This window comes from Excalfactoria chinensis, chromosome 32, assembly GCF_039878825.1.
Source record: "Excalfactoria chinensis isolate bCotChi1 chromosome 32, bCotChi1.hap2, whole genome shotgun sequence".
Taxonomy (NCBI): domain Eukaryota; kingdom Metazoa; phylum Chordata; class Aves; order Galliformes; family Phasianidae; genus Excalfactoria; species Excalfactoria chinensis.
This window is the reverse complement of record NC_092856.1, coordinates 1,101,872-1,127,101: the sequence shown is the minus strand read 5'-3', so window position 1 is coordinate 1,127,101 and position 25,230 is coordinate 1,101,872. Positions and strand designations below refer to the sequence as shown.

General features: G+C 65.1%; 2 protein-coding genes across 6 annotated transcripts; one reads left to right on the top strand and one right to left on the bottom strand.

The window, feature by feature from the left end:
- Positions 1 to 1,036: 1,036 nt before the first annotated feature.
- Positions 1,037 to 4,207, top strand: DCST2 (DC-STAMP domain containing 2; the record flags this gene model as incomplete). The annotated part of the gene is made up of 4 exons (XM_072358617.1): positions 1,037 to 1,149; positions 1,239 to 1,332; positions 2,345 to 2,605; positions 2,700 to 4,207. Coding segments are annotated over 4 exons (559 nt in total), but the record flags the coding sequence as incomplete, so codon positions are not given.
- A 1,455-nt stretch (positions 4,208 to 5,662) lies between these two features.
- Positions 5,663 to 24,396, bottom strand: ZBTB7B (zinc finger and BTB domain containing 7B). Of its 5 annotated transcripts, none has more exons than XM_072358734.1 (3): positions 24,355 to 24,396; positions 7,481 to 8,481; positions 5,663 to 6,387 (listed from the first exon to the last, which is right to left on the bottom strand). In XM_072358734.1, the coding sequence occupies exons 2-3, from the start codon at positions 8,470 to 8,472 to the stop codon at positions 5,943 to 5,945; spliced, it is 1,437 nt and encodes a 478-aa protein (XP_072214835.1). In that variant the 5' UTR covers positions 8,473 to 8,481; positions 24,355 to 24,396; the 3' UTR covers positions 5,663 to 5,942. The 5 variants fall into 5 exon arrangements, with proteins under 5 accessions (XP_072214835.1, XP_072214831.1, XP_072214832.1 ...); XM_072358730.1 differs by lacking the exon at positions 24,355 to 24,396 and adding an exon at positions 22,530 to 22,608; XM_072358731.1 differs by lacking the exon at positions 24,355 to 24,396 and adding an exon at positions 22,392 to 22,497.
- Positions 24,397 to 25,230: the final 834 nt, after the last annotated feature.

Below are 25,230 nucleotides of genomic sequence, written 5' to 3'. Positions count from 1 at the left end.
TGATGCCATGGAGTTGGGGGATGGTGTGGGGTTGGAAATGGGGTGGAGCTGGGGAAGGGGTGGGTTGGGGATGTATTGGGTTGGGGGATGCCATGGGGTTGGGGATGGTGTGGGGTTGGAGATGGGGTGGGGTTGGGGATGGGGTGGGTTGGGGATGGATTGGGTTAGAGATGGAGTGGGGCTGGGGGATGGATTGGGTTTGGGGAATGCCATAGTGTTGGGGATGGGGTGGGGTTGGGGATGAATTGGGTTGGGGGGTGCCATGGGGTGGGGGATAGTGTGGGGCTGGGGAATGGATTGGGTTGAGGGATGACATGGGGTTGGGGATGGGGTGGGCTGGGGATGGATTGGGTTAGAGATGGAGTGGGGTTGGGGGATGGATTGGGTTGGGGGATGCCATAGGGTTGGGGATGGAGTGGGGTTGGGGATGGGGTGGGTTGGGGGATGCCATGGGGTTGGGGGATAGTGTGGGGTTGGGGAATGGATTGGGTTGAGGGATGACATGGAGTTGGGGGATGGTGTGGGGTTGGAGACAGTGTGGAGCTGGGGAAGGGGTGGGTTGCGGATGTATTGGGTTGGGGGAAGCCATGGGGTTGGGGATGGTGTGGGGTTGGGGGATGCCATGGGGTTGGGGATGGTGTAGGGTTGGGAATGATGTGGGGTTGGGGATGGGGTGGGTTGGGGGATGGGGTGGGATTGGGGGATAGATTGGGTTGGGGGATGCCATGGGGTTGGGGATGGAGTGGGGTTGGGGGATGCCATGGAGTTGGGGATGGGGTGGGATGGGTTAGGGGATGGGATGGGATGGGGTTGGGGATGGGGTGGGATGGGATGGGATGGGATGGGATGGGATGGGTTAGGGGATGGGATGGGTTAGGGGATGGGATGGGATGGGATGGGATGGGTTGGGGGATGGGATGGGTTGCGGGATGGGGTGGGATGGGTTGGGGGATGGGATAGGATGGGGATTTTGCCCTCAGCCCCAGGGATGGCATCACCCCCCACCCCACTGAATTGCCCCTATTTGTTCCCCCAGGGTGCCCGGCTTCAACTCACTGCTTCGGCTCCTGGGTGTGCAGCAGAAGAGCTGCCTGGCATGTGGGGTGCCAGCCAAGAACCTCCACACGTGCATCACTGTTGGCTGCAAAGGTGGGTGATGGGAGGGAAAAATGGGACCCCCAACCCCCCTCCTCTTCCCCAGCCATCCCAACCCCTCTTTGCTGCTGTGTGCTCTGTAGGGTTGTACTGCAGCCAGTGCTATGAAACCCTAAACAACATCTGCTCCGTGTGCATGGGACCCCTGAGCATTGAGGACATGGGGGATGAGGAGATGTGAGCGGGCAGGGGGGCACAGGGGGGGAAGGGGGGGACGTGGGGGTGTATAAGTGGGGTGGGGTTGGGGGATGGAGTGGGTTGGGGGATGCTGTGAGCTTGGAGGATGGGGAGGGTTTGGGTTTGCTGTGGGTTTGGGGATGGGGTGGGTTTGGGTTTGTCATGGGTTGGGGGATGCTGTGGGTCTGGGGTGGGTTGGGGGATGGATTGGGTTGAGGGATGCCATGGGTTTGGGGATGGGGTGGGTTTGGGGATGGGGAGGGTATGGATTGGGTTTGGGGATGGGTTGGGGGACACTGTGGGTTTGGGTTTGCCATGGGTTGGGGGATGCTGTGGGTTTGGGTTTGCCATGGGTTGGGGGATGCTGTGGGTTTGGGGATGGGGTGGGTTTGGGTTTGCTATGGGTTGGGGGATGCCTTGGGTTGGGGGATGCTGTGGGTTTGGGGATGCCTTGGTTTTGGGGATGGGGTGGGTTTGGAGTTGGTGGGGGTTAGGGGATGCCATGGGTTGGGGATGGGGTGGGTTTGGGGATGGGGAAGGTATGGGGACGGGGTGGGTTGGGGGATGCCTTGGTTTTGGGAATGGGGTGGATTTGGGGATGCCGTGGGTTTGGAGATGGGGTGGGTTTAGGGATGTGGAGAGCATGGGGGTGGGTTGGGTTTGCAGATGCCTTGGGTTAGGGGACGGGGTGGGTTTGGGGATGGGGTGGGTTAGTGGATGCCTTGGATTTGGGGATGGAGTGGGTTAGGGGACGGGGTGGGTTTGGGGATGGGGTGGGTTTGGAGTTGGGGGGGGGTTAGGGGATGCCATGGGTCGGGGGGTGCTGTGGGTTTGGGGATGGGGTGGGTTTGGAGTTGGGGGGGGTTAGGGGATGCCATGGGTCGGGGGGTGCTGTGGGTTTGGGGATGGGGTGTGTTTGAAGACGGGGTGGGTTTGGGGATGGGGTGGGTTTGGGGATGGGGTGGGTTAGGAGATGCCCTGGGTTTACCCACCCCCTTCCCCGACCCCTCAGTGACTCCAGCGACGAGGAGACCCCGGAGCTGTGGCTGGGAGCGGTGCGGGCGCTGCGCGGTCAGGAGCGGCAGCAGCTGCGGGAGCACGGCAGGCAGCTGGAGAAGCGCATCCGCCGGGTGGCGCGGGGAAGGGGAGGGGGCCGCCGTTTGCCCCCCAAGACAGCAGCGATGCTGCGGGCACGGCTGAAGGAGGAGGGGGAGGAGGAGGAGGAGAGCGACGGGGACGACGACGCGGCCGATGAGGACAGCTCGATGTCCAGGTGAGGGCCGGGACGGGCGGCCGTGGGGGTGCGGGGTGACAGCCCCAAAGCACGGCTCTGAGTCCCCCCCCCCCTCCATCCCCGTCCTTTCCAGCCTTGATTTCAGCTACCAGGAGCAGCCCGAGGGCAGCGGCAGTGAGCTGGAGGAGGTGCGGGCTGAGCGACCGCGGGGCAGAAAGCGGTGATGGAGGGACGGTGCCACGCAGGCGGCTCAGCGGCCATGGAGAGACGCCTTGGGGACGTGGGGACATAACATGGGGACGTGGGGACATAATATGGGGACGTGGGGACATAACATAGGGACGTGGGGACATAATATGGGGACGTGGGGACATAACATGGGGACGTGGGGACATAATATGGGGACGTGGGGACATAACATAGGGACGTGGGGACATAATATGGGGACGTAGGGACATAACATGGGGACGTGGGGACATAATATGGGGACGTGGGGACATAACATAGGGACGTGGGGATGCATCTGCAGCCCCTGAAGCACGATGGAAGCCGGGAGCAAAACGGGGAGGGAATGGGTAAATAAAGCACCCGGTCCTCGAGCTCTAAGTGTCCCCGTGGTCTGAGCTGCTGTTCCATTTTCATCCCCATTATGTCCCCACATCCAACCCCTTTGAGTCACCAGTTCCATCCCCTTTGTGTCCCCATGTCCATCTCCATAGTGTCCCCAAATCCATCCCCATCACTCCCCCATTTCCATCCCCATTATATCCCCACATCCACCCCCTTTATGTCCCCATGTCCATCCCTATAGTGTCCCCAAATCCATCCCCATTATGTCCCCATATCCATCCCCATTACGTCCCCATTTCCATCCCCATTATGTCCCCACATCCACCCCCTTTGTGTCCCCAAATCCATCCCTATAGTGTCCCCAAATCCATCCCCATCATGTCCCCAGACTCACCCCAATTATGTCCCCAAATCTATCCCCATTACGTCCCCATTTCCATCCCCATTATATCCCCATGTCCAACCTCTTCATGTCCCCAATCCCGACCCCTTTGTGTCCCCATGTCCATCCCTATAGTGTCCCCAAATCCATCCGCATTATGTCCCCATATCCATCCCCATTAAGTCCCCATTTCCATCCCCATTATGTCCCCACATCCACCCCCTTTATGTCCCCATGTCCATCCCTATAGTGTCCCCAAATCCATCCCCATCATGTCCCCAAATCCATCCCAATTATGTCCCCAAATCCATCCCCATTACGCCCCCATTTCCATCCCCATTATATCCCCACATCCACCCCCTTTGTGTCCCCAATTCCATCCCCATCGTGTCCCCAAGTCCAGCCCCCATTGCCCCCCACCCAGCCCCACATCCAGCCCCACACCCAGCTCAGGTTTACAGACAGACAGACGGTCGGGTCTCTTTATTCCCTGCTTCTCCGTTTATTATCAAGCAGCCTTCGTTTAAAAAAAAAACAAACAAAACGAAACAAAAACGAAAACGAAAATAAAACCAAAAACGAAACCAAAACCCGGACAGATCAACAGCGGACGATCCGTTCGGTTTCCGACACCGGAGAGGTTCAAGTCGCCGAGAAATTCAAGTTCCCCATAAGGCACTTTTTAAAGCCACGACGGGAGTTCCCCCCCCCACCACCACCCCACCACCCCCCCACCGTCTCCATCACCCCATGGCAAGGACAGGCGCAGGGGTAACGAGGAGCAGCGGGAGGGGGGAGGGGGGGGGGGGGAAGGCGGGGGTCCTGGGGTGGGGGGTGGGTATATATTACATCATCTTTCTGTTTTAAATATAGATAAACTCTGCTTTTAGGCAAATAGTGCCGGTCCACCCCCCCCCACCAACACCCCCCCCCCCCCCCCCATCCCATCCCGTCCATCCCCGGGTGTGCGCCCTGGGGCCATGTGCAAAGGGCTGGCGGGGGTGTGGGGGGAGAGAAAGAGGGGAGGGGAGGGGGAGGGGGGGGGGGAAACCCGGCCACCCCGGGGTGGGGACATGGGGGTCCCGGGGGGGCTCACCCGGAATAGTGCAACGAGAGAAAGCAGCCGGGAGTGCAGGGGCGAGGGGGGCTCGCCGGGGGGGGGGGCTGCTCGGGGTAAGGGGGGGGGGCTCCGGGGTTAAGCTATTTACAGCGCGGGACGAGCGGCGGGGACCCCCCCCACCGCCCCACCGGGAACCCCCACCCAGTGCCGCGCTTCGGTTCCTGGGGATGGAACCGGGGGGGGGTAAAAGGGGGGTGGTCCCTGCATGGAGGCGGGGGCTGCCCCGGGAATACGGGAAGGGGGGGGGAGAAAGGAGGGGGGGGGGGGGGGGGTTGGAATGAACGGCGGCGGCGGCGGCGGCGGGGCCCCCCCCGCCCCATTGTGCAAATCCGCCAGGGGGGGAATTTCCCCCTTTGCATAATTCAGAACAAACCGTGACGGGAAAAACAGGAACGGAGCGCGATGGGGCGAGGCGGGCAGTTCTGCTCCGGGACACGGGCGGGACCCGCTCCGCTCCTCCCTACGGCCGCCGGGCACGGCCCTGGTGCGGGACGGTACGCTCCGGTCCGGCCCGGTACCGCACGGCACGGCCGGGGCTACGCTGGGCATAATACGGCCATAATACGGAACAGAACGGCTCCGCTCAGCCCGGACCGGCACAGCACACATTGGACCGATTGGACCGGCTCACAGCACGGACCGGCGTGGTGCAGCCTGGCACACGTTGGCCCGGTATGAGTTGGCCAGGCATGAGTTGGACCGGTATAGGCTGGGCTGGCACAGCTCAGCCTGGCACAGGTTGGTCCAGCATAGGTTAGCCTGGCCCGGCTCAGCCCAGCACGGCTCAGCCTGGCATGGTTCAGCCTGGCACAGGTCGGTCCAGAATAGGTTAGCCTAGAACGACTCAGCCTGGCACAGGTTGGTCCAGCATAGGTTAGCCTGGCACGGCTCAGCCTGGCACGGCTCAGCCTGGCACGGCTCAGCCTGGCATGGTTCAGCCCGGCACAGGTTGGTCCAGCATAGGTTAGCCTGGCACGGCTCAGCCCGGCACAGCTCAGCCTGGTACGACTCAGCCTGGCACAGGTTGGTCCAGCATAGGTTAGCCTGGCACGGCTCAGCCCAGCACGGCTCAGCCTGGCATGGTTCAGCCTGGCACAGGTTGGTCCAGCATAGGTTATCCTGGCCCGGCTCAGCCCAGCACGGCTTGTCCCGGCACGGCTCAGCCCAGCCTGGTACAACCCGGCTCAGCTCAGCCCAGCTCGGCCCGGCCCAGCACCCGGCCCGGCCCGGCCCGGCCTGGCCAAGCATGTCTCGGCTCGGCCCGGCCCGGCCCGGCTCAGCCCACCGCCCCCCATCGTGCCGCTCTACACCATCTCCACGGGCACCATGCCGTCCGGCTGCGGCCCTTCTTCAGCCTCAGGCTCCATCTCCATCTCCGGCTCCTCTTCCTCCTCCTTCACCTGAGCCGGCCCCCAATAACGAGCAAGGGAAAGGCGCAGCCCCTCCAGCCGCCCATTGGAGAGATCGAGACCGGGCGGAGCGTCGGGGGGCGGAGGTGGGGGGGGGTCTTCGCGGCGCCGGCGTCGGGTGCGAACCTCCAGGCAGTTCTGACCCTTGAGGTGCCGTTGAAGGTGGTCGTCCTTGGCGAAGGCTTTATGGCAGAGGTAGCACTCGTAGGGCCGAGCTCCGGTGTGCAGGTGCATGTGGTTCTTTAGGTCGTAGCTGTGCAGGAAGCGGGCGCTGCAGTGCTGGCACGAATAGGGTCGCTCGCCCGTGTGCTTGCGCATGTGGATCTTCAGCTTGTCGTTCCTATAAAAGGGGGGGGGGGAAAGGGGGAAAAAGGGGGTCAGGATGAGGGTATAGAGCGGCACGGAGAGGGTATGGGGGGAGATGGGGGTGGGGTGGGGTTGGGGGGAGCTGTGGGGGACCTTATGGGGACTGAGTGGGACAGGGATGTGCTGTGGGGACACTGGGGACCTTATGGGGACAGTGTGTGACAGGGAGGTGCTGTGGGGACAGCATGGGGCAGGGGACACCATGGGCACCCAGGGGACCCCATGGGCACCCAGAGGGACACCACGGGCACACAGGGGGACACCATAGGGCAGGGGACACTGCAGGCACCCAGGGGACCCCATGGGCACACAGGGGACACCACGGGCACACAGAGGGACACGATGGGCACCTGGGGGACACCATGGGGCAGGGGACATTGCAGGCACCCAGGGGACCCCATTGGCACCCCAGGGGACACCACGGGTACACAGGGGGACATGGTGGGCACCTGGGGGACACCATGGGGCAGGGGACACTGTGGGCACCGAGGGGACCCCATGGGCACACAGAGGGACACCACGGGCACACAGAGGGACATGGTGGGCACCTGGGGGACACCATGGGGCAGGGGACACTGCAGGCACCCAGGGGACCCCATGGGCACCCAGGGGACACCACGGGCACACAGGGGGACACAGGGGGCACCCGGGGAACACATAGGGCAGGGGACACCATGGGCACCCAGGGGACCCCATGGGCACCCCGGGGGGCACCACGGGCACACAGGGGGACACAGGGGGCACCCGGGGAACACATAGGGCAGGGGACACCATGGGCACACAGAGGGACACCACAGGCACCCAGGGGACCCCATGGGCACCCCGGGGGACACCATGGGCACACAGAGGAACACGATGGGCACCCAGGGGGACATGGTGGGCACCCAGGGGGACATGGTGGGCACCCAGGGGACACATGGGGCAGGGGACACTGCAGGCACCCAGGGGACCCCATGGGCACCCCGGGGGACACCATGGGCACACAGGGGACCCCATGGGCACACAGAGGGACACCACAGGCACCCAGGGGACCCCATGGGCACACAGGGGGACCCGGCAGCACTCACCGCGTGAAGCGCACGCCGCACACTTGGCAGGCGAACGGCTTCTCCCCCGTGTGAGTGCGCATGTGACGCGGCAGCTTGCCGGCGCCGTGGATGACTTTGTGGCACACGGGACACTCCTGGGGCATTTGGGAACGCCTTTTACGAACCAATTTATCGGGGCTATCCAGCCCGGGCGCCAGCGCCTCGTGATGAAGCGAACTCAGATAAGCCATCAGATCGGGATCGATGGCATCGTCGTCCGAGCCGCCTTCCTCGGGGGACATCTGGTAAGGGAAGGGGAAGGCGTGCGGGGGCAGCTCCTCCTCCTCGGGCACTTCGAAGGCCTCGTAGGGCTGCGCCAACCCCTCGGGCATAGGGGGCGGAGATGGGGGCTGCGGGGCGGGCAGGGGGCTGCGGGAGCCTTCGGCCTCAGCGGGCGGCTCCTCGTTGTGGTTATTGAGGCGTGCGCCGCGAGCCTGAAGGAACTTGCGGGTCTTCTTGCTGCGACGGGCTGCGGGGCGGGCGGGGGGGGCGGCGGGGGGGTCCCCATCGGGAAGGGTGGCAAAAGCTTCCAGGTAACGGCGAGCGCGTTCGCAATCGTCATCATCGGGACCGGGAGCTTCCAAGCCGTGACACTGCAGGATGTCGGCGCAGGCGGAGATAACGCAAGGGATCTCCAGCAGCTGGGCTGCCTGCAGCACCTCGCCCATGTTGGAGCTGCTGATGGTCAGCGTGGCGGTGTAAGCGAACTCCAACAGAGCTCCCAAAGCCTCCGGTCCAACAAAGTCCAATTCGCAAACTTCCTGACCCGGTCCCGGTCCCGCAAACAGCTTCTTAAAGTAACGGCTACAAGCGGCCAGAACGGCGCGGTGAGTGCGGTACTCCAAGCCCTGCGTCTTGATGGTGACGTCGCACAGCACCCCGAGGTGCCGCTGCTCGTTCAGGCTACTCAGCAGCTCGCTGCTGTGCTCGGGGAAGGGGATGCCGATCAGGTCGTCCTCGGGGCTCGCCATCGTCCTCACCTGAGGGAGGATAAGGGGAGGGGGATCAGCACCGGGTGGCACCCATGGGTGCCAAAGCATTGGCTCCACTGCGATGCAAGGAGACTCCTTCCCACCATGCAGCACCCATGGGTGCTAAAGCATTGGCTCCACTGCGATGCAAGGAGACTCCTTCCCACCATGCAGCACCCATGGGTGCTAAAGCAAAGCATCAGCTCTGCTGCGGTGCAAAGAAACCTCATCCTACCATGCAGCACCCATGGGGGCCAAAACGTCAGCTCTGCTGCAGTGCTGTAGTGTGAAGAATCTCCTTCCCACCATGCAGCACCCATGGGTGCTAAAGCGTTGGCTCCACTGCAATACAAGGAGGCTCCTTCCCACCATGCAGCACCCATGGGTGCCAAAGCACTGGCTCTGCTGCGGTGCAAAGAGACTCCTTCCCACCATGCAGCACCCATGGGTGCCAAAGCATTGGCTCCACTGCGATGCAAGGAGACTCCTTCCCACCATGCAGCACCCATGGGTGCCAAAGCATTGGCTCCACTGCGATGCAAGGAGACTCCTTCCCACCATGCAGCACCTATGGGTGCCAAAGCATCAGCTCTGCTGCGGTGCAAGGAAACCTCATCCTACCATGCAGCACCCATGGGGGCCAAAACGTCAGCTCTGCTGCAGTGCTGTAGTGTGAAGAATCTCCTTCCCACCATGCAGCACCCATGGGTGCTAAAGCGTTGGCTCCACTGCAATACAAGGAGGCTCCTTCCCACCATGCAGCACCCATGGGTGCCAAAGCATTGGCTCCACTGCGATGCAAGGAGACTCCTTCCCACCATGCAGCACCTATGGGTGCCAAAGCATCAGCTCTGCTGCGGTGCAAGGAAACCTCATCCTACCATGCAGCACCCATGGGGGCCAAAACGTCAGCTCTGCTGCGGTGCTGTAGTGTGAAGAATCTCCTTCCCACCATGCAGCACCCATGGGTGCTAAAGCGTTGGCTCCACTGCGATGCAAGGAGACTCCTTCCCACCATGCAGCACCCATGGGTGCTAAAGCGTTGGCTCCACTGCAATGCAAGGAGACTCCTTCCCACCATGCAGCACCTATGGGTGCTAAAGCATTGGCTCCACTGCGATGCAAGGAGACTCCTTCCCACCATGCAGCACCCATGGGTGCTAAAGCATTGGCTCCACTGCGATGCAAGGAGACTCCTTCCCACCATGCAGCACCCATGGGTGCTAAAGCGTTGGCTCCACTGCAATGCAAGGAGGCTCCTTCCCACCATGCAGCACCCATGGGTGCCAAAGCACTGGCTCTGCTGTGGTGCAAGGAGACTCCTTCCCACCATGCAGCACCCATGGGTGCCAAAGCATTGGCTCCACTGCGATGCAAGGAGACTCCTTCCCACCATGCAGCACCTATGGGTGCTAAAGCATTGGCTCCACTGCGATGCAAGGAGACTCCTTCCCACCATGCAGCACCCATGGGTGCCAAAGCACTGGCTCTGCTGCGGTGCAAGGAGACTCCTTCCCACCATGCAGCACCCATGGGTGCTAAAGCATTGGCTCCACTGCGATGCAAGGAGACTCCTTCCCACCATGCAGCACCCATGGGTGCCAAAGCATTGGCTCCACTGCGATGCAAGGAGACTCCTTCCCACCATGCAGCACCCATGGGTGCTAAAGCGTTGGCTCCATTGCAATGCAAGGAGGCTCCTTCCCACCATGCAGCACCCATGGGTGCCAAAGCATTGGCTCCACTGCGATGCAAGGAGACTCCTTCCCACCAAGCAGCACCCATGGGTGCCAAAGCATTGGCTCCACTGCGATGCAAGGAGACTCCTTCCCACCATGCAGCACCCATGGGTGCCAAAGCACTGGCTCTGCTGTGGTGCAAGGAGACTCCTTCCCATCAAGCAGCACCCATGGGTGCCAAAGCATCAGCTCTGCTGCAGGGTGGGCACCCCAAGAGTGGTCCCGGTTCAGTATCACCTCCGAGCACCCAAACCTCGGTTGGACGCCATGGAAGCGACGCGTGCCGCTGTCGGGCCCCCCCACCGCATCCCCCCTCCCTCCTCCCTCCACCGCCGCCCCCAAAGCGACCGCAGCAAAGGGGGAAATCTCAGCGCGGCGCCTTTGAGCGGCGTCGAAGCGCTGCGCTTCCTGCCTGCCCACCCCACCGCATCCCCCCGGCCCACCCCACCGCAGCCCCCCGCCCCACCGGCCGCAGCTCCCCGTCCTGGGAAAGCGGGTGGGCGGCGGTACCGGGAAGAGAGCCCTCCCCCCCCCCCCCCCCCTTCCAAAGCCGGGGGCCGCCCCGCAACCGGGCTGGGAAGACGGGGCCGCGCTTCCTGCCCGCAGATTAGGATCAGCGCAGCTCTGGGTTCCTGCCCCCGCTCCCAGTGGGGGCCCAGCCCCCCCCCCCCCCCCCACTCCCTACGCTTTGCCCCAGCCCCGGGCCGCTCCTCGCCCAGCCAGCCAAGCCCTGCCTGCGTGAGCAGGGCCTTTCCCACGCTGCAGCTGGCAGAGCTTTGCGTCAGCGCTGCCATAAAAGAAGCACCGAGGCCTCCCCGGGCTGGCGGCCCCATAGGGCAGGTTGGACCCGGCACGGCGGTACCGGCACCGAGGTGGTGGGGGGTGGGTGTGTGTGTGGTTCCATGCAGTGTCGTGCTTTGGGGATCACACCTGGAGCAACACACATGGCAAAGTGTGCACCCTGGGTGGGTGATGGATGCAGCCCTGAGTGCTGAGCGTGGGGATGGTGGCAGTGGAGCTGCAGCTTGGATTGTGTCCTGGTTCGCAGCACGGTGATCTATGGCTGCTTGGTGACCCCAGGGAAGGGTCTGTCTGGTGGCACAGGCAGCACCATGTGTGTGGCATCACCGTGTCTGAGCATCTAGGGTTGTGCTATGGAGGAAAGGCAGGCTGTGCCATGGGGTAAAGCGTGAGTGAGGCGCCGTGGAGCAAAACCAGGCTGTGCCATAAAGCAAAACCAGGCTGTGCCACGCAGGAAAGCCTGGTTGTGCCATAGAACAAAGCCAGGCTGTGCCATAAAGCAAAACCAGGCTGTGCTGTGGAGGAAAGCCAGGCTGTGCCATGGAACAAACCCCGGCTGTGCCATAAAGCAAAACCAGGCTGTGCCATAGAACAAAGCCAGGCTGTGCCATAGAATAAAACCAGGCTGTGCCATAGAACAAAACCAGGCTGTGCCATAAAGCAAAACCAGGCTGTGCTGTGGAGGAAAGCCAGGCTGTGCCATAAAGCAAAACCAGGCTGTGCTGTGGAGGAAAGCCAGGCTGTGCCATAGAACAAACCCAGGCTGTGCCATAAAGCAAAACCAGGCTGTGCCATAGAACAAAGCCAGGCTGTGCCATGGGGCAAAACCGGGCTGTGCCATAAAGCAAAACCAGGCTGTGCCATGGAGCAAAACCAGGCTGTGCCATAGAACAAACCTGGGCTGTGCCATAGAACAAACCTGGGCTGTGCCATAGAATAAAACCAGGCTGTGCCATAGAACAAACCTGGGCTGTGCCATGGAATAAAACCAGGCTGTGCCATAGAACAAAACTGGGCTGTGCCATAGAACAAACCCAGGCTGTGCCATAGAACAAACCCAGGCTGTGCCATAGAATAAAACCAGGCTGTGCCATAGAACAAACCCAGGCTGTGCCATAGAACAAACCCAGGCTGTGCCATAGAACAAACCCGGGCTGTGCCACGGAGCAAAACCCAGTTGCGCCGCAGATCGAAACCGCGCCGCCGGACATCGTGGTGCCGAGCTGCGCCCATCTCCATGGGGACGGGACGGGACGGGTCGGGCCGCTCCGAACCGAAGCCCGGCGCCGTGGCCGTGCCAAGCCGCGCGGTGCCGTCGGCGGGCGGGGGGGACGTGCCCCCTCTTGCCCGATGAGGGGCGGCGCGGCCGGCGGCCCCCGGCGCAGGAGCCCATCCCCATCCCAGCGCCGGCCGCTCCCTGCGCTTGGGAGCTCGCCAAGCTGGGGCTGCCTCGGCAGGCGGCTGGGAACGGCCCCGGAGCAACCGGCTGCGGAGCCGCCCCGCGCTGCAGAGCAGGCCCGACCGGCAGGGCAGGAGGCAGCCGCCCCTGAAACTGGGAAGCGGGGCAGCTCCGACCGCCCGGGATGCCGGCGCCGTCCGACGTCCCCGTGCCCACCCCTGCGGGGTCCGCGGTGCCCACGAGGCGGGGGCGAAGGGATTAGGGGCGATTAAAGCATCAGGGCGCCGGGAGCCAACAGGCTGCGACAGCCCCCGATGGGATCAACGGGATTAGCAGCTGGGGGGGGGGGGGGTTGGGGGGGTGGGATTAGGGGAGGTGAGCGAGCTGGGGGGGGGGGGGGAGATGCCATCGAGAGGTGGCAGGACGGACAGACGGACTCGTGTGCGTTGCGCTCCGCATCCCCGCGGCTCCTCCCGTCCGCAGTGCCGGCACCGCTGCTGAGCTCAGCCGGGAGGATGAAGGGGGGGGGGTCCAATAGTGTGTAAAGCCCCCCCCCCTCCTCCCTCCTGTGAGCACAACAGCCGCTGCACGGCTGCTGCTCACACATCTCTGCCGTTATGGGAAGGTGTGTGTTTAGGGGGGGGGCACAAAACTCCAGCGCTTCATCCGCTGATTGCAAAGCGGGGGGGGGGGCGAAGGATGGAGCCGGGACCCCCGGGCGGATGCTTGCGGATGAAGGACCGGAGCCGGAGGCGGGGATGGTGACAGGAGGGGGATTTTCCATCGCTTCTCCCCCGACACCCCGGCCCCATCCCCCCCCCTTCCCCCCGCGCATCCTCCCCACGGGAGCGAAGTCACATGCTGAGCGGGTGCCATCGAGGAGATCGCAGCGGCGATAAGGAAACTGAGGGGTTGGGGGGCGGGGGGGGGGGGGGATGGAACAAGGTGTGAAGGTATCGGAGCTGCCCCCAACCCCACCGAGACCCCCGGGTGGTCCGTGGGGACAATGTCACCGTGGGGGCAGAGTGATGGATGGGGAGGGGAGCATCAGGATGCCCGTCGAATGTCCGCCCCCCCCCCCCCCTCCCCAAAGAGCAGCACTTTCTCGGTTACGTCAATGCCCGCAGCCGGGCCCCGTTTCGCCCTCGGCGGCCGCGCGGGGCTGGGGAATGAAAGGGGGGGGGGGGCTGGGGAGGTGGAGGGAGGGGGGGGTTCGCTCCTTATGCCGAATGGGCAGCCGGCAATGGGAACAATGGCTCCGGGTCACCCTGACACCGAACCGCCGCCGGCCCCACGGCACCTGCCAGCCCCACCGCGTCGGTAGGGACCGCAGCCTGCAACACAGGCAATGGGCCAACCCGGACCCGGAGGGACCCCACGTCGTGCCCTCCTCACTGTATGAAGGTGGATATAAGGGGGGGGGGGGGGGATGGAGCGCTACCCCCACCTCAGGGTGCTCCCAGCTGCTGCTGGGCTGTCGAGGGACTTCACAGCTACACTGGGGAGAATGAGTCAGCCAGGAAGGTGAGCCCAGCGCCCAACCCCTCGCCCCACGGGGCCCTGCGCCCTTTGGGAGCTGGGAAGGGACCCAGGCGGCCCCCCACCCACCCATTCATCCCAAGAGGCAGCTTGGGTGCCGCATTAGGGTCGGTGTGGTTGTGGGATGGGGGGCTGCACGGCCCTCTGCACTACAGCACCTGCTGGAGCTTGGCAATGGGTGGGGGTCCGGCCCGGCCTGGTGGCCCCAATGTGTGGGTTGGGGTCCTTGGGGGGGTCCCAATGCCAAATGGGAGCCCGGATGAGGGCTGGGGAAAAGCTCCCCACTCTTTGAAAGAAGAAAACAGCCAGCACACAAGAAAGGAAATGGGGTGAAGAGATGAGAGGGTAAACAGCACCCACCCACCCCACAGCCAGGGGGGTGAGCCCTATGGCTGCCGCCCCATAGCGGGACCCCATCCCATTGCGCATCCCACCCCATTGCGCACCCCATCCCATTGCGTGCCCACCAAGCTGCCCCCTAAAACCTCCAGCTCCCCATAGCCATGGGGCTGAGCCCTCAGCAGTGTGGGGCGTGCGGGCTCACATCATGGCACGGCCCCATCCTGGCTCTCAGCCCCACACCGTGCAACACCGGGCTCAAGGCCGCATCCCCACCACCGCCTGCAATGGGGACCCACCTCCCCTCACCCACCAGAGCCCACCCCCCACCCTCAGGTTCCCATCCCAGCACCGCGGCCCCAAAGCCATCCCTATATGATGCCACATGCCAGCAGAGCGGACACCACGGTCACCCCACTGGGCCACCCACCCCATCCCTCCCACCCCATCGCAGGGCTCGCTCAACACCAGCATCCCCCCCCCACCAACCCTAAAACCACCTGGAAACGACCCCATTGCCACCCCACATCCCCCATACCAGCCCTTATAACCCCCATAGATAACAGCAGGGTGGGCCACGTTGCTCACCTGGCTCCTTGTGCCCGCGTGGCCGGGGCGCTGCTCCGGCGGAGGCAAGGCAGGGTGCTGCAGTGTGAACTTGGCCCCGCTCCCCTTACTTGCACTTCAGCTCTCTCGGATCCCACCTCAAAAGGAGTCGACGCCCACACCCCGGGTCACGCACCTCCCAGCCCCGTTTCTTCCCAGAACACACACACAAGCTATTAACCCTTCTGCAACCGACACCAACCCAGAACAAGGGGGGGGGGGAACCCCAACCCACCCCTCACCCCCCTGTTTCCCAGCCTAGAGCTGCCTGCTGGGTTGGCACTGCAGCCATCCCCTCCCCATCCCCATGGCTGCGGTGGCACCGTGTGGCTCCCAGCCCTCCCGCCGCCCCGGGGCTGGGCGATGGGTGCTGGCTGCTCCATTGCTGGCTGCTCCATTGCTGGCCACGGCCGGGAGCCGGGCTGCCACCGCAGGGCTGGGTTCGGTGCAGCGTGCTACAGCCTGTCCACGGCCCCCTGCGCATGCCTGGCCTGCTCTGCCCCATAGCCAGCCCCAATAGTGTAGGGCCGTGGGTGCTGCTCGGCCCCATAGCCAGCCCCAAGGGTCCTGCTCTGCCCCATAGCCAGCCCCAATAGTGTAGGGCCGTGGGTGCTGCTCGGCCCCATAGCCAGCCCCAAGGGTGCTGCTGTGTCCCCGTAGCCAGCCCCAACAGTGTAGGACCATGGGTGCTGCTCGGCCCCATAGCCAGCCCCAAGGGTCCTGCTATGTCCCCATAGCCAGCCCCAATAGTGTAGGGCCGTGGGTGCTGCTCGGCCCCATAGCCAGCCCCAAGGGTCCTGCTCTGCCCCATAGCCAGCCCCAATAGTGTAGGGCTGTGGGTGCTGCTCGGCCCCATAGCCAGCCCCAAGGGTGTTGCTGTGTCCCCATAGCCAGCCCCAACAGTGTAGGGCCGTGGGTGCTGCTGTGTCCCCATAGCCAGCCCCAACACTACAGGCCTATGGGTACTGCTGTTCCCCCATAGCCAGCCCCAACAGAATAGGGCCATGGGTACTGTTCTGTCCCATAGCCAACCCCAAGGGTGCTGCTATGTCCCCATAGCCAGCCCCAACATTGCAGGGCCGTGGGTGCTGCTCGGCCCCATAGCCAGCCCCAAGGGTGCTGCTGTGTCCCCATAGCCAGCCCCAACAGTGTAGGACCATGGGTGCTGCTCGGCCCCATAGCCAGCCCCAAGGGTCCTGCTCTGCCCCATAGCCAGCCCCAATAGTGTAGGGCCGTGGGTGCTGCTCGGCCCCATAGCCAGCCCCAAGGGTGCTGCTGTGTCCCCATAGCCAGCCCCAATAGTGTAGGGCCGTGGGTGCTGCTCGGCCCCATAGCCAGCCCCAAGGGTGCTGCTGTGTCCCCATAGCCAGCCCCAATAGTGTAGGGCCGTGGGTGCTGCTCGGCCCCATAGCCAACCCCGAGGGTGCTGCTGTGTCCCCATAGCCAGCCCCAACAGTGTAGGACCATGGGTGCTGCTCGGCCCCATAGCCAGCCCCAAGGGTCCTGCTCTGCCCCATAGCCAGCCCCAATAGTGTAGGGCCGTGGGTGCTGCTCGGCCCCATAGCCAGCCCCAAGGGTCCTGCTCTGCCCCATAGCCAGTCCCAACAGTGTAGGGCCATGGGTGCTGCTCGGCCCCATAGCCAACCCCGAGGGTGCTGCTGTGTCCCCATAGCCAGCCCCAACACTACAGGCCTATGGGTGCTGTTCGGCCCCATAGCCAGCCCCAAGGGTGTTGCTGTGTCCCCATAGCCAGCCCCAACAGTGTAGGGCCGTGGGTGCTGCTGTGACCCCATAGCCAGCCCCAACACTACAGGCCTATGGGTACTGCTGTTCCCCCATAGCCAGCCCCAACAGAATAGGGCCATGGGTGCTGTTCTGTCCCATAGCCAACCCCAAGGGTGCTGCTATGTCCCCATAGCCAGCCCCAACATTGCAGGGCCGTGGGTGCTGCTCGGCCCCATAGCCAGCCCCAAGGGTGCTGCTGTGTCCCCATAGCCAGCCCCAACAGTGTAGGCCATGGGTGCTGCTCTGCCCCTATAGCCAGGCCATCCATGGGTGCTGCTGTGCCCCCATAGCCAGCCCCAAGGGTCCTGCTGTGACCCCATAGCCAGTCCAAACAGTGCCAGGCCCATAGGTGCTGTTGTGCCCCTATAGCCAGCCCATCCATGGGTCCTGCTGTGACCCCATAGCCAGCCCCACAGGTGCTGCTGTGACCCCATAACCAGCTCCACTGCTAGGCCCATGGGTCCTGCTGTGTCCCTACAGTTAGCTCCAAGGGTCCTGCTATGCTCCCATAACCAGCCCAGCCATGAGCCTTGCTGTGACCCCATAGCTGACCTCAATGCCAGCCCATCCATGAGCCTTGTTGTGACCCCATAGCCGACCCCAATGCCAGCCCATTCATGGGCCCTGTTGTGACCCCATAGCCAACCCCAATGCCAGCCCATTCATGGGCGCTGTTGTGACCCCATAGCCAACCCCAATGCCAGCCCATTCATGGGCCCTGTTGTGACCCCATAGCCGACCCCAATGCCAGCCCATTCATGGGCCCTGTTGTGACCCCATAGCCGACCCCAATGCCAGCCCATCCACGGGTCCTGCTGCACCTCTACAGTCAACTCCAAGGGTCCATAGCCAGCCCACATATGAATCCTGCCATGCCCCCATTGCCCAACCCATGGGTCCAGCTGTGACCCCATAGCAGACCCCAACACCAGGCCATCCACAGTTACTGCTGTGACCATAGACCTGACCCCAATGATGGCTCCTATCACACAATAGACCTGGCTGCTGCATGAAGCCTGGCACCAATGCCTTGAGCTACACCATAACCCACACAGGGGGCTCTCAGATGGCCCCAGCTGCCCCCATGGCACCCATCCTCCTCCATCCCACACCCCTTGGGCACAGCCCCCCCCCCCAACCTATCCACACACCCCCCCCCCCAGCCCCTCTCTCCACTCCCCGGTGCAGGCTCAGCCTTCTTGCAATGCCCCCATAATTACACCCTCTGAGTCCCCAGCCAAACAGCAATTAGCTCCCAAGCTGCAGCCCCACACCCCAGCACCCGCCCCGGGGCCGCCCACACCAACACAGCACCCGGATGGGGCAGTGCCATGGGGCCACAATGGGGCTCCCCCCCCTTTAACCTCACCCCCCCCCCAGATCCCACCCACAGCCCCACGCTGCCGTGCCAGCTATGGGGAGGGTGGCAAGAGGCAGAAAGGGGAAGAGCACTGCAGCTGCTGGGGGGGGGTTAAGGGGGGGGGGTTGGGGGCCTCCAGCAGTGTTCTCATAGGGAGCTGCTGTGCGTTGTGCAAGAGCTCAGCCCCACGGGAGGGCAGGCAGTGGGGCAGCAGCCACCCCCCCTATGGCATCTCTATGGGCACTGCCGTGTGTATGAGGTTGTGTTCTTGGTTGCTTTAAGCTGCCAGGACCTGAAGGTGGGCACAGGACCCAGAGCAACAACCCTATAAGGGAGGGAAGGGTGGCACCTGCCTGCCAAACCTGCCCTTTGCTCCCCATAAAGGAGGGGAACGGCGCCAGCCCCCCCTGGCCCAGGTGTGCCAGGTGCTAAGGGCGGGAGATAAGGTGGGCGAGGCGGGCAGGGAGGGGCTCACATGGGCACACAGCCCTGACTCAGGGTTCCCGTTGGTGGCCGGGCCCCATTGGGGGGGGGGGGGGGGGGTGACTCACTATGTGCCCCCCCCACACCCCCACCCTGGGGTGTTGCAACCATCCCCGGCACCAGCATTGGCTGCTGAGGGGGTGCAGCACCCAGCTTTATGGGGGCACCCAATGGGGACCACTCTGGTGGGCTGCAAGAGAGCCACGCTGCATCCTCACCTGTTTGGGATGCACAAAGCCAGGATGGGGCACGACCCAAAAGCATCTCGGTACCGAACCAAGGTCACCATTGGGATCCTGATGGCTGGATCCTGATGGCTGGATCCTGATGGCTGGATCCTGATGGCTGGATCCTGATGGCCCCCAGCCCAGCAATGGGATGGGGGGGGGGGGGGTGTGCGGTGCTCCCCATAGGGTGCCCCACTCTTGGAGCTGCTGAGCCCTGTTGTCCCATGGGGGAGGGGATGGGGCAGATGAGGTCGGACTCTGTGTTGTCCCCGGCTGCACCCGGACACGGTGCTGAGTGGAGGCAGCAGGAAGGAACAGGGAAGGAAGGGGTTGCCAAAACGGAGCCTGAAAGGGGGGGGTTGAAGGGGGGAGAACAGGAAGGAAACGGTCAACAGCAACCATGGGGTCCGACCATCCCAGTGGGGGTGAAACCCACCCTGAGCTGCAGGGAGGGGCTGAGTGGGGAGCCAGGATGGTGGTAGGGGGGGGGCAATGGAGAGCGCTGTGCTCTCGTGGACCCCATGGGCAGCGGGACCCAAATGGGGCAGCTCTGCTCCCACAGCGCACAGACAGAACCCCTTGGGGGGGGGGGGGAGGGGGGCAGTCAGACCCCCAGGTCCTACCACACAGCCCCATGTGATGGGGGGAGCATAAGTGGGTGACGTTACCCCCCCCCCCCACACCCATCCTGGTGGCACCCTGAGCACCCAGCAGTGCTGACATAGGACAGGCCCCGCTGCTCCATCCCTTGGGGTCACCCAGCAAGGACAGTGGCAGCCCGCAGCCCCCCCCCCCCCCTTTACACCCCCTGAAATAGCCCAGCTTCCGCCCCCACGCAGCTGCCTCCAGCTCCCCGCTGCCCACAGCTGATCCGAGGCAGGAGGGAGGGGGCAGGCAGCTCTAATCCCCCCCGAGCCCACTTAACACGGCTGTACCCCCCCCCCCCCGATCTGCACAGCACTGAGACCTCCATCCACTTACCCCCCCCCCCCAAAAACCCTCTCCCCATCCTGCAGTGCAGAGCTGGACACACAGCCAAGCTACGGCATGCGGGGCCATCCCCACAGTGTCCCCAAACCGGGATGTTCCCCATTGAACCATCCAAACCGAGAATCCCCCCTTTCCTTTCCCCATCCCATCCCATAGAGCGCAGCATCCCCACACCCATCCTCACCAACAGCATCGCCACGGGGACAGCACCGGGGTGGGGAGAGGGGGGGGGGGCACAGCATGGAACGGTCACAGCCCCGTGGTGCTCCGTGCCATCCGGTGGCACCGAGGGCAGAGCAGCCCCCCGGACCCCCCCCCATCCCCCCGCCCATATCCCCTTCAACTCACCGCCGCCTGCAGCCGCTGCCCATGGGGACGCAGCGGGGACAGCCGGGGCAGCGCGGAGCACGCACAGCTGAGCCTGCCGGGAGAGGCCAGCGCTCTGACCTACTTCTCCTTCCGCATCACCTGCTTTCATTTTCCCTCGCCACGGCTCAGTCCCCCCCACCCCCTTCAACCCCCCCCCCCCCCTCGCCCACAGCCCCAACCCGTCACGCTGGTGGCTCCCCCGGGGACACCGGGACCCGCGGCTCCCCACGGCACCGGAGAGCACGGAGAGGGGTGACGGCGTTTTGCCACCGGGCCCTCGGCGCTCTGAAGGTCACCGGGCACAGCTGGGGACAGGCACGGCAACCTCCCCCCTTCATCTTCATTTCCCCCCCCCCCCGGCCACCCCAGCGTCACCTCCCTGGCATGAAGCGAGTTGGACGGGTCTCAGCCCGGCCCCTCTCTCCGTCCCCGGTCGCCCCGAGGCTCAGCGGGGTGTGGACACGCAGCTCAACGCGGGGATGCAGCGCTGCCATTGGGACACGGGAGGTGCGGGGACGGCAGCCCCGCTCCCACCCCATCCTCATCCCACCCCCCAAACAGCCCAACGTCCCCACTGGGGAGGGGGGTTTCTATGGAAAGGTCCCTGCACTGGGGGAGTGTGAGCGCTCCCGGGGGCTCCAGCCAGCAACCAGAGCTGCCAGGAGAGAGATTTCTGCCTGGTTTCATCATCCACCGCCTCCCCGAAGGAGAAGTTCCTGCTCCGTCGCCGGACACCCACCCACCCTTCAGGGCCGGGCTGCGGGGCTGCGCCCACCGCCCTCCCCCATCCCCTTCCCCCCCCCCCATCCCCCTCCGTGTATATGTGTGTGTGTGTGCTCGGGGCCTTCGTGTGCCACGTGTGCACCGAGGGTGCATGGCAGCAGCTGGCAAAGACGCGTCCACAGCTTCGGGCTCAGCCCTGCTGCCTTCAAAGCTAAAGGAGGGGGGGGTCAGCCCTTCAAAGCCCCCCGGGCTGCCCTCAGCCCTGTGGTCACCTCCCCAGGCCTCAGCTTGGCTGCAGCCGGGTTAACCTGCTCCGTCCCCACCCCCCCCCCCACCCCATTCCAAACCAACCTCCCCCCCCCAGCTCAGGAGCTGCCCCCCTTCTCTCTGCACGGAGCCCCACAGCACAGTCCCACTGCCCCACATCCCTCTGCAGCCCCACAGCTTCCCCTTCTCTGGGCTCCAAGCTGAAGTTCCCCTCTCTCCATACTCAGCACTACCAACCACCACGTGCCCTCAGCAGACACCGGGGAGGGCACCCCTATATGTGAGACCCCCCCCCCATCCCCACCCCATCATGTGGGATCTGTGCCCATAGAGCCACCGGCCTGACTGTTGTGCTTGGGGGAAACTGAGGCACGGCAGGACTCACCCTAAAGGCACCGAACCCAAAGGCAGCACCCAGAACTCGAGGCCAAAAGGAGACCCAAAGAACGCAGCCCTGAATCCCCTCACCCCAAACGGAGCAGCCCCCCAACCCCCCCCTCCCAGGTCAAGGGCAGCAACAGCAGCTCAAGACAACGGCCGTTGTTTGGTGTGAGGGTAAACACCGCACCCCGCCCCGGATAAACAGCAGCGGGGGCAGCGGCCCGGGGGGGAGCACGGCACGGAGCTGGGTGCAGGGCAGAGTCCATAGAGCTCAGGGTGCCCAAGGGAGGGGGGGGGGGTGGGCGGGCACAGTGGGCACCCCCTTGGCTGCCTGGAATAGGGTGAAGCATCACCGCGGCCCCGGTTTTGCCATCGGGTGTCATTCCCAACCGTGAGCTCACCGGGGCAGGGCAGGTCCCCGAAAGGCCTTACACAGAAGGACACGGGGATGCAGGGACACCAATAGGGACAGGGAGCAGCGGGGGGGGGGCTCAGCACCCGCTCTGCCTTCAGCCGCCACCGATCCGTGGGACGGTGCCACGCGTGGGCCGGGAGCGGCGGACCGGCAGCGCCGACACGGTCAGGGCGACAGGAGGGGGGGGACGCGTCCCGGTGTCCGGTTATCCACCGCCGCAGCCCCGGGATCGCTCCGAGAGCCCCGAGCCGTGAGCGCAGCCCCCCCTCACAACAACCCCCCCTCCTGGCACCGCGCCCGCCGACGTGTCCGCGTCCACCGGCAGTTCCCGTCCCCGCCGCTCCCGGTGCGTGAAACGAACGGAGCCCCATCGAGAACCGCACCGGGAACCGGGCACGGAACGGGCACACACCGCCACGGAGCCAAACCCGAAGACGAAACGCACCGAGGCGGCACCGAACCCACAACGCGGAACACCGGAACAAACGCGACTCACCGGAGCCGGGGCTGAAGGCACCGGGCCGGTATCGGTGCGTCCGTCGTTCCTTCCGTACAAGACAGAACCGTCGGTCCCCGCGCTCCCCCCGCCCGCTCCGCGCCTCCTCCGCTCTCCACCTGCGCGCTCCGGTCTCACCTGCGCGTCCCGCCCCGCCCAGCGCCGGTCCCGGAGCCGCAGCTCCGCCTCCGCCTCCACCTGCACCGCCGCCCCGCCCGGCCCCCCCCCTCCACCGCCTCCAGGAAGCGCCCGCCCCCCCCAGCCCATTGGGCAGCGCGCCGCACCGCCCTCCTCCTATTGGCGGAGGGGGCCGTCCATCACCGCCCCGTCCCCCCCCCCCCCCTTCCCTCGGGGGAGGGCGGCGGCGTGCCCCCCCCCCCCATACACACCCAGCCCCCCCCCCCCCTCCCCTCCCTTCGGGGCCGGCGGGGAGCGGAGCGGTGGGGCCCGGCCGTGGGGAGCGGGGGGAGGAAGAGCTGAGTCAGAGCGCCGGGGGGGGGGCGGCGGGGAGGGAACACGCTCACACCGGGGCCGCCCCCCGCTGGGGGGAGCCCGGTCCGGTGGTGCCGCCCCCGGTGCCGCGCCCGGTGCCAGGCGCTGAGCGCTCCGCCCGCTGCGGCCGCGGAGCTCCGGGTCCGCCCCGTTCGGTGCCGGCTGAGGGAGGGAGGGGGGGGGAGAACGGGGGAAAGAGGACACCGGGATGGAGAACGGGAGAACGGAGAGTGGGGAACGGGGCACCGGAACGGGGAACGGAAAAGCGAGGGGGGTTTAGAAAGGGAAACCGGGGGACGGATAACCGAGAACCGGGATGGGGAACGGGGAATGGGAGAGAAGGATCGGGCACCGGAGAACGGGAAACCGGGCGCCGTGCAGCGACTGGCACAGAGAAGCGGGCACCGGGAGCGGAGCCTCCCCCCCCCCCACGGCCCTGCAGTGCCGGTGAACCGGGCTGGAGGAGCTCCCCCCTCCGCAGCGGCCCGTGGCAGGTGCCGGTCGGGGGGTCCCGTTCCGACCCGTGCGGCCGCCTCCGGTTACCGGAGGGGGGAGGACGACGACGGCAGAGGGCGGCCCGGCCCCGCGCTCACCTCGCCTCACCCCGACCCCCCCGGAGCGCTCCTGACTCAGAGCCCGGCGCGGCCGCTGCCCGGAGCGGGTGGAAAGTGTGAGCCGCCGCCGTGCGCTGCCAATGCAAACACCGCCCCGCAGACGTTATGTCAGCGAGGAGGGCGGGGGGCTCCGCTCCGGGCCGGTCCCCGCCTCTCCCGGTTCTCCCGGTGTCCCGGTTCTCGCTCTCGGTTCGTTCATCCCCGCCTCTACCGCCGGTACCGGCCACCTGCGGCCGTTTCCTTTTGCTATCCCGGAGATGCATCTCCGTCCGTCCGTCGTTCCGTCCGCCCACCTGCCTCACCTCCATCCAGCTCTAACCCTGCGGTCACCTGTCCGTCTATCTGTCCGTCCGTCCGTCCCCATCCGCACCACCGGATCCATCCCGGTTGGGCTCAGACCCGTTCCGTTCCGGTCTATCCCGGCGGTTCGGAACCGGCTCGGGGTTCCCGCAAAGACGGAGGTTTCGGAGGGGGGAAATCCGCCCAAAATCCCCTCCCCGCCGTTACCACCGAAACCCCCCAACCCGAAACCGTCCTCCCACGGCCCCGTCGCCTTCCGGTGCCCCCGTGGCGGAGCCCCCCCCCTCTATATACTCCCCCCCCCCCGCCCCGCATCCATCACGGGGTCCCACCGCAGCCCCACCGCTTCCAACCGGAGGCAGGTTTCGGTCCCGTCCCCCCGGTTCTTCCCGCAGTCCCGCACCGCCCTCCCGGGCCCCGAGGCCGCAACCCCCCCCCCCCCCCGCCCCGCACGGCCCCGCCGCTATTTTAAACCCCTGTTCTATTCCCGGTGTCCCGCCGTCGAGCTCCGCCGCATCGTTCCCTCTCGCCTCCCCGACGGTGCGGACCGCGCTCACCTCGTAGCACCGGGAACGGGCGGGGGGTCGTAGAGCCGCCAGGCCCCGTCTATGCCGGGCCGGCGGCGTGGCAGGAAGGACCGGGCGGTCATCTCGGCCCGGCCCGACCGCCTGCAGAGGGCACTGCCGGTCCCCGGAACGCGACGGAGCCCCCGGGTGACGGCAATGGGACAGCATTGGGGATGGGGGGGGGGGGGTGGCTGCGGAGCGCATCGGGACGCGGAGCTCTTTGGTGCCGGTGACACCGTTTATTGGAGTTATAAATAAAGGATGCAGATCGGGCGCGGAGGGATCGGGTTGGGGGATGGGGAGGGGGTCGGGGGGGGTCGGGGGGGCTGCCCCAGATGTGTTCATCTTCCTCCAATCCCGCTGTGCTCACACATACCTCCACATTCCAGCTGTGCTCACCTGCCCGGATTCCAGATGTGCTCACCTGCACTGCACTGCCCCGGCTCTGCTCACCTGCCCTGCCTCTGATATGTGCTTTTCTACTCCCCTACTCCAGCTGCACTTACCCCCCTGTTCCAGCTGTGCTCACCCCCATTCCAGCTGTGCTCACCCCATTCCAGCTGTGCTCACCTCCCCTACTCCCTCTGTGCTCACTCCATTCCAGCTGTGCTCATCTCCATTCCAACTGTGCTCACCTTCCCCTACTCCAGCTGTGTTCACCCCCATTCCAGCTGTGCTCACCCCATTCCAGCTGTGCCCACCTCCCCCTACTCCAGCTGTGCTCACCCCCTTTCCTGCTGTGCTCACTCCCAGCTCTGCCCACCTCCCCCATTCCAGCTGTGCTCATCCTCATTCCAGCTGTGTTCACCCCATTCCAGCTGTGTTCACCCCCATTCCAGATGTGCTCACCCCATTCCAGCTGTGCTC

Bases quoted from the DNA above. Each gene is read 5' to 3' on its own strand.
- ZBTB7B (XM_072358734.1), bottom strand. From the start codon at position 8,472: ATGGCGAGCCCCGAGGACGACCTGATCGGCATCCCCTTCCCCGAGCAC. The intron at 6,388-7,480 runs GTGAGTGCTGCC...CCCCTTTTATAG, and splicing joins TGCGGCGTGCGCTTCACGCG to GAACGACAAGCTGAAGATCC.